Source organism: Chenopodium album, chromosome 27 (assembly GCF_948465745.1).
Source record: "Chenopodium album chromosome 27, dcCheAlbu1.1, whole genome shotgun sequence".
Taxonomy (NCBI): Eukaryota; Viridiplantae; Streptophyta; class Magnoliopsida; order Caryophyllales; family Amaranthaceae; genus Chenopodium; species Chenopodium album.
In genome coordinates this window covers 30,428,074-30,440,759 of record NC_137860.1, presented here as the reverse complement: position 1 = coordinate 30,440,759, position 12,686 = coordinate 30,428,074, and the positions used below count along the sequence as shown (strand labels likewise).

Genomic DNA, 12,686 nt, shown 5'->3' with positions numbered 1-12,686 from the left:
GATTTGAATCTCTTTTTCTTTTTGGTTAATATTATTGTTAATTTTGAGTATTAGGAGTTCATAACCTACATAACATGCGCAATAGTCCAGAAGACATTGTAGCCTTGTAGATTTAATGTCACTATACACAGGAAACTAAGCTTTCTAAGGAACCTGCAGCAGCTATACATGTCATTTTTTTTTTTTTCTATCAAGGGTGAAATACCACAAGATTTTAGCCATCCAGGCATCTTCAGATAGGGCAGTGCTCATAGGCTGGCTTTAACTGACTACACTAGTTCATTACGAGGCGATATCCCACCTCATGTTACTTTCTGTACCAACCAAGTAAATGCAGTCTCAGGAAAATCCAATGGTCAGAAGAAACCAGAAAAACAATGCCTGAGGATTCAGAAGCCTGGACATGAACAAAGAGAATTCATTGCTCAGAACATGAACAAAGTGAAACAAGCTATCCCTTAATTCTAATAAATCAGTCACACATACTCGCTGCATTTGGCATCTCTAGTTTGTATAACATTCAATGGCACACTTAAGTAATTTCTGCAATCCTGCATACAATCAGGAAATGGTGGAATCTTTCACAATTGATCAAAATAAATTAAGTAAAAGCATGACAACATTCCATCACGTGAACAATCAGACAATACATTGGATGATATCTCATAGGTTCGCTATGTCCATTCAATTACAGCAACTCTACAAGCATCATTTTACAAAAACAAAACAGTCTAGATTTCAATGATATTGCCAGAAATTATGTAAAGCAAAAATGCATCCTGTATACCCTACATTAGATTTAAACCAATTAAAGAACCAGAAAGTAAAATTCAATAAAGGGAGATTCTCAGTTTCTCACAGGTAAAACCCCAGGCAAAGTTACTAATTGATCCACCCTTGTTCAGCAAAAAGAACAAATTTTGGATAAAGTAACGGTTCAAGTACTAACGGAGTTTTAGTCTGTTAACTGTTTTTTGTTAGCTATCAAAATAATAATAATAATAATAATAATAATAATAATAATAATAATAATAATAATACTAATAATAATAATAATAATAATAATAATAATAATAATAATAATAATAATAATAAAAATCATGCATTTTTCACTCCACTCATTTACAAGCCAAAGTCCTAACAATCACTCACAGCAGACAGTGAAGATATTTTAGAGTACATGGACCACACCTAAATTTGCAAGTCCAAGTGCTCTTGTATTATTATTCAACTTGTCAATTAAAAACACCAAAAATAGAAAGGTGTTCAGATTTGGAGGTTCAAAGTTTCATAAACAGGCTAAGCTCCTCCACAATTTGCATATCCCTACCATTTTTAGTAATGTGCTGGGCATTTCATTTCAGCAACTTATTTTACGACCGTTGACTACTGCATCTGTATATAAAGATAAGTGAATAGCTTCAATGAGGATAGTTATATCAAATAGTATCTCCCAAAAAAAAAATATGTCAAGCCCAAACACTTTATTATACTGGATCGTTTTCTCTATGTCTGCGCTTTGCTGTCTTGAATTCTCAGTAGCCAGCAACACTAGCACAGACAGGATAGCACTGCTTAAAATCAAAGCCAAAATAAGCGATGATCCTCTCAACCTCATGAGCTCGTGGAATGACAGTCTCCCCTTTTGTGAGTGGTATGGAGTTACTTGCGGTGGTAAGCACCGGAGAGTAACGGTACTTGACTTGCATTCCTCAAAACTTACAGGTACCCTCTCCCCTCATCTTGGTAATTTAAGCTTCCTCAGGATACTTAACCTTCAAAATAACAGTTTCAGCAGCATACTCCCACCTGAGATTGGCCGTTTACATCGGTTGCAAACCCTCCGGCTGTCTAATAATTCCTTTGGAGGGGAAATTCCATCTAATATATCAAATTGCTACAGCCTTACTGGTATACACCTTTCCCTAAACAAGTTTGTGGGGAAAATCCCACCAACAGTTGGTTCCCTGTCACATTTGCAATTTCTTATGTTAACAAGGAATAATTTAACAGGAAATGTTCCTTCATCCCTAGGGAACTTATCATCACTCTCTATGCTTTCAGTAGGTGGAAACAATTTAGTTGGAAGTATCTCAGATAGTCTAGGCAAACTAAAGAACCTAACCAGTCTAAATTTATGTGAGAATAAGTTTTCAGGAGTACTTCCACCCTCTATTTTCAACCTCTCTTTGTTGACATACTTGTGTTTATACCAAAATGAATTTGAAGGAAACCTTCCACCAGATATTGGTAATACTCTCCCGAATCTTCAGTGGTTCTCTATATACAATAATCGATTTACTGGACATATTCCAGCTTCAATATCTAATGCCTCAAATCTACAAGTTCTTGATCTGTCACAAAACAATCTCCGAGGACAAGTTCCTTCTCTGCACAAATTAGTAAACCTTATTCACCTTGTCCTTTACAGTAACTCCCTTGGGTATGGCCAAGCTCAAGATTTGGACTTTGTTTCTTCCTTGGCTAACTCCACTAATTTGCAATGGCTTGAGATAGATCAAAATAAGTTCAAAGGAAGTTTTCCTAAAATTATATGCAATTTCACATCGATAACTTATCTGGTATTAAGTGACAACAACTTAGCGGGAGAAATTCCAATTTGCATAGAAAATTTAGCAGAATTGCAATATTTTGATGCTAGCAAAAATGCACTATCTTCTGTCATTCCTCAAGGGATAGGAAAGCTCCAAAATCTCCAGCTTCTAAATCTAAATGATAACTTATTATCCGGGATCATTCCACCCTCAATTGGAAACTTAACCAGGTTGTCAATGCTCTCCCTGTATAATAATAGCCTTGAAGGCCAAATACCTCCAACTCTTGAAAATTGTAGGTCACTAATAGGATTATTGCTGTCTGATAACAATATTACTGGTAGTATACCCTCACAACTCTATAACATTCCCTCCTTAACTATTGCACTCTCTCTACATGGAAACCACTTAACTGGATCTCTCTCTGAGGAAGTTGGACAATTGAAAAACCTTGCAGCCCTTGATGTTTCCGGTAACAAGCTATCAGGTGAGATACCACGCTCCCTTGGAAGTTGCCTATCATTAGAGCTCCTAGGCATGGATGAAAACAGATTCCAAGGCACTATTCCTAGTGAACTGCAGAAATTAACTGGTCTCCTAGAGATAGATTTGTCATACAACAATTTATCTGGCAAAATTCCAAAATTTTTAGCAAGCCTCAATTTGAGGAGGCTAAATTTATCATACAACAACCTTGAAGGTGAAGTACCAATAGGTGGAGTCTTCAACAACGCAAAGAATCTTTCCATCATTGGAAACAATAGAATTTGTGGAGGCATATCAGTCTTAAAATTGCCACAGTGCAAATTTAGCAACACCAACAAGAAGAGAAGACTGATGAACAAGAAGTTGACAGTTGTAATTCTTTCAGCAATTTTAGGAGTGGTTTTACTAGTTGCTATACTTGTGGTTATATATATTTGCTGGTTTAAAAGGAAGCCTAAGGAACCCACATCTTCTAGTGATTCAGATAATTTCCAGAATTTGTCATATCAAACCCTTCTTAAAGCAACTAATGGATTCTCCTCTGAAAATTTAATTGGCACTGGTTCATTTGGGATCGTATACAAGGGAATTCTTGAAGAGGATGGATCAACAGTGGCCATCAAGTTATTTAACCTTGAAAATCGTGGTGCTTCCAAGAGTTTTTTGGCTGAATGTAGCGTCCTCCGAAGCATAAGACATCGGAATCTTGTGAAGGTAATAACAGTTTGTTCAAGTGTTGATTATCAAGGCAAAGATTTCAAGGCTTTGGTTTTTGAGTATATGGTGAATGGGAGTTTAGACAATTGGTTCCATCGAACTGAGGCAATCACTAGAGCTGATGGCACAAATGATGCCTCAAGGAACTTGAACTTCCACCAAAGACTTGATATTGCAATTGAGGTTGCATTTGCTTTGGATTATCTTCACCACCATTGTGGCACCTCCATAGTTCACTGCGACCTCAAGCCGAGCAATATTCTCCTGGATGAAAATATGGTCGCACATGTAGGAGACTTTGGCCTTGCCAAGTTTCTCTTGAAAGACATCACTGATTCTCAAGCCAATCAATCTACCTCTATTGGAGTTAGAGGTACCATTGGTTACACTCCACCAGGTAATTAACTATTGTTCTTACACCTATCTCTAAAAATATATAAACTACATGTACTGTAGTGATCCTATTTTAGCTATCTGTAACATACACTTAGCATATAATTTAATGTTAGTTCAATTATAACATAAGAGGCACTACATGCAGAATATGGTGTGGGAAATGAGGTGTCTACCAGAGGTGATGTCTATAGTTTTGGAATCCTATTACTCGAAATATTTACAGGAAAGAGGCCTACAAACGACATGTTCAAGGGGGGCCTAAGCTTGCATTGCTTCGTCAAAGAAGCTCTACCTGAAAATGTTATTGAAATTTTAGATCATGCCCTTGTTGATGAAATAGACCATGAGGAAACAGACAGGCGAGACAGCACCTTGATGTTGGAGGCCCTGACTTCTATACTTGGAATAGCAATTTCTTGCTCAGCTGAGGTCCCAAGAGAAAGGTTGGACATAAGTGACGTAGCTTCAAAGCTATCATCAATCAGAAACAAGCTCCTTGGAACTCGTTTACAACAAAGGAGGAGAATTGAAGCAGGTAATTTTTAAAATATGTTTCCTCACAAATGATAATATAAAGAGAAATTGCAGGATTACTTCTTCAACTACATCTCTAGCTGAGGTTTAGTGAAATTTTATATCAGATTTTATTAGCTCTTTAATCTTCTGGGTGCAGGAACACAGAGGTGATCAATGTCTAAATAACATTAGCTTCCCACGAGCAAACTAGAGATGAGCAGATGACATGAAGAACATGATGAGCTAATATTCTTAAGTGACTTCTCTTAAAGGCTTTTTTAGGGGGTTTTAATAACTAGTGCTTATGAGTTCTGATTCAAGAGCAGAACAGCAAATCAGCCATCTAGTTCAGAATACAGCCTATATTATTTTGATGATTTGATTAATTAGATGTGTCACAATGAGACTTTTAATTCCTTATCTTAGATCCATTTCATGAGATATCCAGAGGCCAGCGGAAATATTTACAGATATATCTTGTTTAGAGATGGTAAATGGATCGGCATTTCCAAGTTCTCTGTTTTTGTTATTTTGGTTACTCTGTGGTGTGTACCCTATGTAATATGTGCATCAGATATCATGAAAGCCCGAACTCAAAATTCTACAAAAATCAAACTGCAGCTCATCTGAAAAAAAAAATTAGCATTTATGGTGCAATCATGCAGGAAACCTATGTTAACACACTGGCATTAACAAAATAGAATACAGATACAAATATAGCTACTGCACAAGGATACATTGTGGTACAGCATAGTAGTGTGAGTTAAAATTTTCTTCCACAACCAAGTAAAATGAACTAAGCAAAAGCTAGCCAAAATTTGAACAGAAAGGCACAATAACTTAAAATCAAAGTAACTATCATTTCATTCACAATGTCAAAAAAGGACAGAAATTATACAGAGAAATATCCATGATCTATAACACAAGATTGTAACAAAGATTAAATTCTTTCGAGTAAATGCACAAAATGAATTAAGGCAGAACCAACAAGTGATACAGAGTATTCAGTAAAGAAAATTTCCAGAGGTACACTCAAGAAAACTAACCTTAATTTCAGTGGTCCACAAACAGTAAGGCATTTGATTCAGAAAGAAAGTTGATCTGCAGCAGCTCGATCCACTGTGAAAGCCACCCATCAACTCGTCAAGATCATCAACATGAAACTTCCTTAATTGGATGCTTGCTAGGGTGAACCAAAACTCCAACTTTCAGTTAACGAACACAAACTTTTGTCCAGTTCTGACACAGTAGTTTGAGACTTAGAGCAACTTGGAAAACCAGAAGGCTGAAGAAACTTGGATTCAAACGACTTGAGGCGGCGCGTGAGAGGGTGCGCGTAGGGGAGGAGGGAAGAAGAGATGATGAATTTGGAAGCGTATCGCGATATCTTGAGGAGTTTGTCGACTCCATCGCGTTTTGCTAAGTAAGCTTCTAGATGGTTCAGGAAGTCTCTGTCTTTCGAAGGTTTTGCTGCCATTGAAGATGATGGAGTTTTGTTTGGTTTAGAGATTGTTCATCTAGACTAGAAGAGAGACGATGTCGTTTTAGAGTGTATGATTTTGGGTTTCATTTGGGGGAATAAAGAGGGGAGATTTGGCCGATGTAATTGCTCCTATAAACTCTATTCGCTCACCTAAAACCACCAGAAATCGATTTAACCCAGAAAAGCGGACACCCAAAAGGGGGCTGCAGTGGTGGCGGTGCATAGGAATTGAGGGTTTGGACTAATTGTGCCTGATGTAGTGGTGCTGCTGCGGTGGTTGTGATTGAGGGAGATGCGGGGGATTGTAATTTGTGGCCGTTGTGGGAATTGAAGGGTGATGGCAGTAGTATGAACTTTGCAACTCCCTCTTTAGCACATCTTAGATGGCCTAACTCTCTCTTTAACAAACTTTTTAGCCCAATTCATGAACTACTCGTACCATTTTGCCTTCGTTTTTATATGTTGGTTTGTAAATTGCAATTTGCTCGGCATTTGGTTCCAATAATGGAAATGGAGTGGAAAGGAAACAAATAAAAGGGAAAAAATAAATCATTTAGCTATTACCTTTTTATTTATTTGGTTTAACCATGGAGGGTAGTGATATTTGTTATCCTAAGTTTTTGAGAGGTAACACATAAGGAGTAACCATTACCCTTAAGTAATGATAATTGTTACCATGTCTTATAACCAAATACATGATAATGGTATCGGTTTAATCAAATTCATTGACAATCCAAAAAATTCACTAACCAAACGCCCCTTAATATTAAACATATATGTAAGTCAAGTTATATTACATGAAAATATCAAAATCTTACAAAGGTTCAATAATAGAGAGAACTTTGAGTAGATTATAATTTACATAGAAGACCAATAATGGCATATTGTAGGTGTGATAGGTCATTTGGAGTTGAGTCAATACAATACTAGCTTTCACTACAAAAAAATTAAGAATAGGCAACACATAAAATTGCAACACTTTAAAAAGTGTTATCCTTGATAGTGTAAGGCAACAATTCATATATGTTACTTTGAATGGAACAACTAATACTAAACTGCAAAGCAATATTTATAATAGTGTTGTCATAGACAGCATATGACAACAATTGCACAAAACGTTGCCTTATAATTACCTAAGGCAACATTCATAAAAAATGTTGCTTGATAAGGGCAACAAAATAAAATTGTTCTCTAATACATAAAATGATTAGGTGCATATATAATTTATATTCAATGTTCATATAGATAAGTTGTCTAAAACTAAATTAACACATGTTCATGACTCAAATATTATGTGCATATTTTATCGTTTACAACGAATTTTGGGTAACGGGCTTAAATAAATTAGATGTGACACATAGGGAGGGCTATCAATTAAGATTATAACCTATGATTTGTCAATTAAAGAATATATATGTAATTATGTATTTTCAATAAAATGTGAATAGTGACTTGGTTAAAAAAATGATGCATGTATAAGTCGATTTGTGTAATTATTAACTATTAATTAAAAATAAAGGTTTTAATAAATCGATTTATTGAAAAGAATCTAGGTTGACTCGTAACGGGTCAGGTCAAAAGGATCAAGGATATCCCTTTCACCCATCTTGGTTGGGGTGTGATTAATTAACGTACTAGATGACTTTGGATTGGGTTAGCTAGCTCCCGTTCAACTAATTTCGATTCATTATTAGGTTGATTATAACTCGAATTCTTTCAAGGTTGAAAAAGAAAAAGGATTTGAACATGTAACCTATCATACTCACGCCCTTTAATTTTAACCATTAGACTAAATATGTCGTCCACAATTTAATATAACTAATATACTATGTCATACACAAATCTAAACTATATAATGCTATTTGACAAAATCTAAAGTATATTATGTGTTTTATTATTAAAATACTCTGTGTTACTTTATCTCTTTTATTTATTCTTAATTAAAAAATTAATTTACTAAACTTAATGCCACAAGCTTATCAATCTTGAAAATTCTATGAAACTTGTATTTACCTACAAAAAAAACAATACGGAGTAGTACGAAATAGAGAATTAAAAAAAAAAAGGTGTACTTTTAAAAAAAACCATCGCAAAGGATGAAATTCTTTTGCCTTCAAAATTTTCCCAGTAAGAATCAGTTATCATTAACCCCATGTTTCACTTCTTCATCTCACAACATCCAATAGCTATAACTTCAATTCCTTAGCTTCCTCCGGTAACCGCATATCTCATTTTCGACGAAGGATTCCTGGTCTATTAAGAGCAATATAGTACTACTTTGGATGACTCGCTCTCGATACGTACTGCTAATCTCTGCCCTTCCTCTAATTACAGGTTCGCTCTATTTCTTGAATTGTGTGATTAGATATTTCTTGAATTAGGCTTTTATATTGTTGTTGGTGTGATTGATTTATGTATTTTGCAATATAGAGTTTGATTGCTGAGAAATTTTGGGTTTCCTCTTTTACTTTTTTTCGATGTTTGTAAATAACTTTGCTATGAATTGGAGTTCATTTTGATAGATAATTAGTTTAATCCATTATAATTGGCATACGAATCTGTTGAGTTTCACAATAGTCATACAGATTGAAATTTGTATGATTACAGTGAAGCTCACGTCCCAGGTCTAAATTCAATAGATACAGATTCAATGAAAGACCAATTTCAGAAGTTACTAGGTTCTCGATAGCAGGGAGGGTCTGCAATAAAAAATCGTAGCTTAGTTTAAAGGAAAAAGAAGAAATGCAAGCATTTTTAAATGACTCTAATTACCAAAAACATAATGGGGGTGGAGAGTACAGGATAAAGGGCAAAGAATTATAAGTTTAGGGTGTGGCAGTGTCATGGCCGGGAGTCTCTGCGACCCCTTGCCCATCTCATGATTTCTCCACATCAATAAAGAAGCCTTTTTAGGCAATCAGGACTAAAGAACTCTTCATTGGCAGAAGGACCAATTGCACATTTTATCCAGCTCCATTTAGTCCACTAAGTTATTAATGTTTGTATCTAGTGCATAGAAGTCTGAGTTTTCTAATTAGTTTTGTGACCAACAAATTTTATGGGGATCAATGTTGAAATCAATTAGAAGTGGCTCGGGATTTGGGAGTGAGTGTTACAAATTGCGTAGAACTACCCCTGCTCTACTATGTTGCCCAAGGCACCACCCATGATTTCTGCTACCTGTACTACTCGGCAACAGCTAGTGCTACTGTATCGTTGATGTTGTAGCTGCCCACTAAAACTCCTCTGCAATGCTTACATTGCTCATAGCTTTTCAAATAGTGAATGTAACAGATCAAACCTTTTCTATATGCTTCTTTGTGAGGGTTCATGTATGGGTGTGCAATAATGGTTGCTTTACTACAGTTCTGTCCACTTTTAGCATCAAGTTAGTTCCTGAATTGCCTAGTATTATTGCATCTTATTCATTAGGGAGATTACATACCTTGTCTTACAGACAACCTCTTACACTTGTTTATTTATTGTGTCATTTGTTTGTCGCAGACACAAAAGAGGCTGTCATAGTAACTTCAAATCCTGCAAAGATGGACTCAATTAATCAATCAACATGCTTTTGCAGGATGCCACTGCATGTCTGCATTAGTGATTCCAATTAGTTGTTTAGCTGACCTAATATTTTGTTTATAATAATCATTATGAATATAGTTGGCCTAAGGTAAGTTATAAGTAAATTCCAATGTATGGATTTTAAGAGACCAAGAAAACAAGGTAAGTTGATGTTTGCTTTTTTCCTTTTTTTGCTTTTCTAACCTATATTGCTAAATGGTTTCTTATTTGTGGATGGTTTTTGCCAATTAATTCTTATTTAATAACTTAAGTGTATATGGAGCAGGTTACTAACTAATAATATCTCTGTTAGCACTTTGTTGAGGCTAAATAGTTTTTCCCCTCTGGCGTATTAAATATTTTAACATTTGGGATTCAAAGATAAACTAAAAGTAGGCCACAATTGATATTTTACTAGTGTAGGTCTAAAAATTTTCATTTTTCGATTTTTGTCCTACATGGTATTGATTAATTCATTTAACTGTTGTTATTATCCAGGGTTGTTCTTGCTACCTGCTTCTTGGGTTTGTTATATGGGCTATTATTAGTCGTCATAGGATTGTAGTCAACAATCATAACTTAAAGTTTAGTGAAGAGTGGTAAATCGATAATGAATTCAAACTTTGGTCTTGAGTTGAAGCGTTGAAGGCAGTACTTTAGACTTAACTCTGCTGCTGCTACATACTGCTCTTGGTGTCTTGACAATGCTGATGTTGCTTATGTTCTCTCAACTAAGGAAACAAAGCTCCTTAATTTGCCAATACCTTGCCTTATGTGCCCAAGTTCTATCTACTGGACGTTGAGCTGCTAGTGTTCGTCGTTGGTGTTGCTGCTCGTTGTTCCTATTTTTGTTGATATATTTGCAAGCTGATATGGTCCCTGCTCATCACCTTGTCGTAATGTGTTGTAAAAACCATGTACTTTCTTTTGCCTTTTTTGTGTAGATATGAACAAATTTTTTTATGGTTAAGATGTAACGTTACAAGTGTTTAATAAATTATTAATGTCAATTTTTTTTTTATAACATACACTAGTGTATCATGTGTATGTATATCATTTATTATAAAACAGCAAAATATTAATACTTATAATAAAAATAAAAAATTGTTGATTCATTTTAGCTTGTTCAATTTATACTTAAATAAAAATTTTAAGGTGTTGTCTTTAAGAAATTTAGCAACACTTCAATATTATTACTAGCAAATACAACAAGTGAAAAGGTTGTTGCATATTATAACATAATGTGACAATTTTGAATTGTTGTCCAAGGTTGCAACAGTTTTCATTTGTTGCTTTTGTAAAAGTGTTGCCTTAGGTATCATTTTACCTAGGCTTTCAAAATTGTTGCCTTTGGATAAAAAAGTATTGCCTTAGGAATAGACAACGGGGGCATAAACTACACCTCCTATGTGTTGCCTTAGCTACAAGGCAACATTTTTTTTATATTAGGCAATAGTTTTTCACTGTTGCCTATGCTTCATTTTGTTGTAGTGTTTGAATTTTATTTCTTAGAATTATTAATGTAATTAGGTCTCCGTCTATAACAAAATTGGGCTATGTATGTGAGTTATATGGACACTTTATGAGTTAATATAGAGCTATCTTAAGAAATTTAAATTAGTGAAAACTGCCAGGGTATTAAGCTACTCGTATTAACTATTAAGCTATAATTTTGTGGCACAAGAAAAAGTTATCAAACGGCACCAATTAGAATAATTTTAAAGAAAAGTGGAAGCAACCTGCAAAAGTGCTTTAATGCTTGGTTCATTCTCACAACTACACAAGTATACAACTTCAATTAATATAAGCACCGGTCCATCGCCATAAACATATATTTTTTGTAAAGTAAAGAGAAGGACATTGATCACACATTAACCCTCATTGTTTAGTGATATGATATTTACTTGTCAAATACTTTGTGAGTGAGAGGGGGAGGATAAGGGATCTCTACTTTCAAAGTGTTTTTATTAGTGGATATTAATTGTATAACTAGTTATATGGTACATGGACTGGTCAACGCATAATTAATACGATATGTGAGTAACAATAAAGAAATAGAGTATGATCGGTTGTATGATGTACTCCCTTCGTTTCAAAATACTCCGTAATTGCAATACTTTTGAATGATACATACGCAAAAACACAACTTTGACCATTAATATTAGAAATTATTAATTACTCCGTATTAAGAAATATAAAAGTTTGTTTTAATAAAAATATACATTAAGACCAATCCAAAAATATTTTACATAGCAATACATGTTTTTTATATTTTAATAAAATCAAATTATTGCAATTATTATGAAGGAAGAATTATGAAATAGACTCACTAATACAAAATGGTACTTCCGTCCCTAAATTACATTCTTATTTCTAGTATATGCATTTATTCCTCACATACTGTAATAGAGGAAAGTAAGAAATGTAGGGTCTGTTCTCATTGACTGAATTCAGATGAACTGAGCTGAACTTAACTGAATTGAATTGAATTGAATTGAAATGAATATTTTATAAGAGAAGGAAATTAGGAGTTGAATTGAAGTGAGCTAACCGAACTGAACTGAACTAAACTGAATTTCAACGTATGAGAATAGACCCGTAATTTAGATATGGAGGGAGTATGACCGTACGATTGTATGAGTAGTCGAGTTACTCGAGTACCAGTGTACCACCTTGTTTAACAGTTGATGCACTGTTTTGATTTTTCTATTTTCCAACACACTATTTGACCGCTATTTTTTTTGTAGATGGATTTGTTCCTTGAGACGACATAGTTGTGAATTGTATGAAAAGATAATTGATTTAAAACGAAGCCCAGAGCGATTGAAGATGATATGGAGTTCTTGCAATTTTGGTAAGTAATTAGTGCTAATTTTTTCAATTTATCAAAAATGCTGCTTTTAAATTTGTAATTCGGAGTAATCAATGTATTCTTTTAGTTTGTTGGTGTATGATTGACAAATTTG

General features: G+C 34.6%; 1 protein-coding gene and 1 long non-coding RNA gene across 2 annotated transcripts; both read left to right on the top strand.

Moving 5' to 3' along the window:
• Positions 1–1,315: 1,315 nt before the first annotated feature.
• On the top strand, positions 1,316–4,841 carry LOC145620027 (uncharacterized). The gene is made up of 3 exons (XM_081674685.1): positions 1,316–4,155; positions 4,300–4,689; positions 4,828–4,841. The coding sequence occupies exons 1-3, from the start codon at positions 1,425–1,427 to the stop codon at positions 4,839–4,841; spliced, it is 3,135 nt and encodes a 1,044-aa protein (XP_081530811.1). The 5' UTR covers positions 1,316–1,424.
• A 3,413-nt stretch (positions 4,842–8,254) lies between these two features.
• On the top strand, positions 8,255–10,739 carry LOC145621571 (uncharacterized). The gene is made up of 2 exons (XR_014108446.1): positions 8,255–8,487; positions 10,219–10,739. It is a non-coding gene; the product is annotated as an uncharacterized LOC145621571 (long non-coding RNA).
• Positions 10,740–12,686: the final 1,947 nt, after the last annotated feature.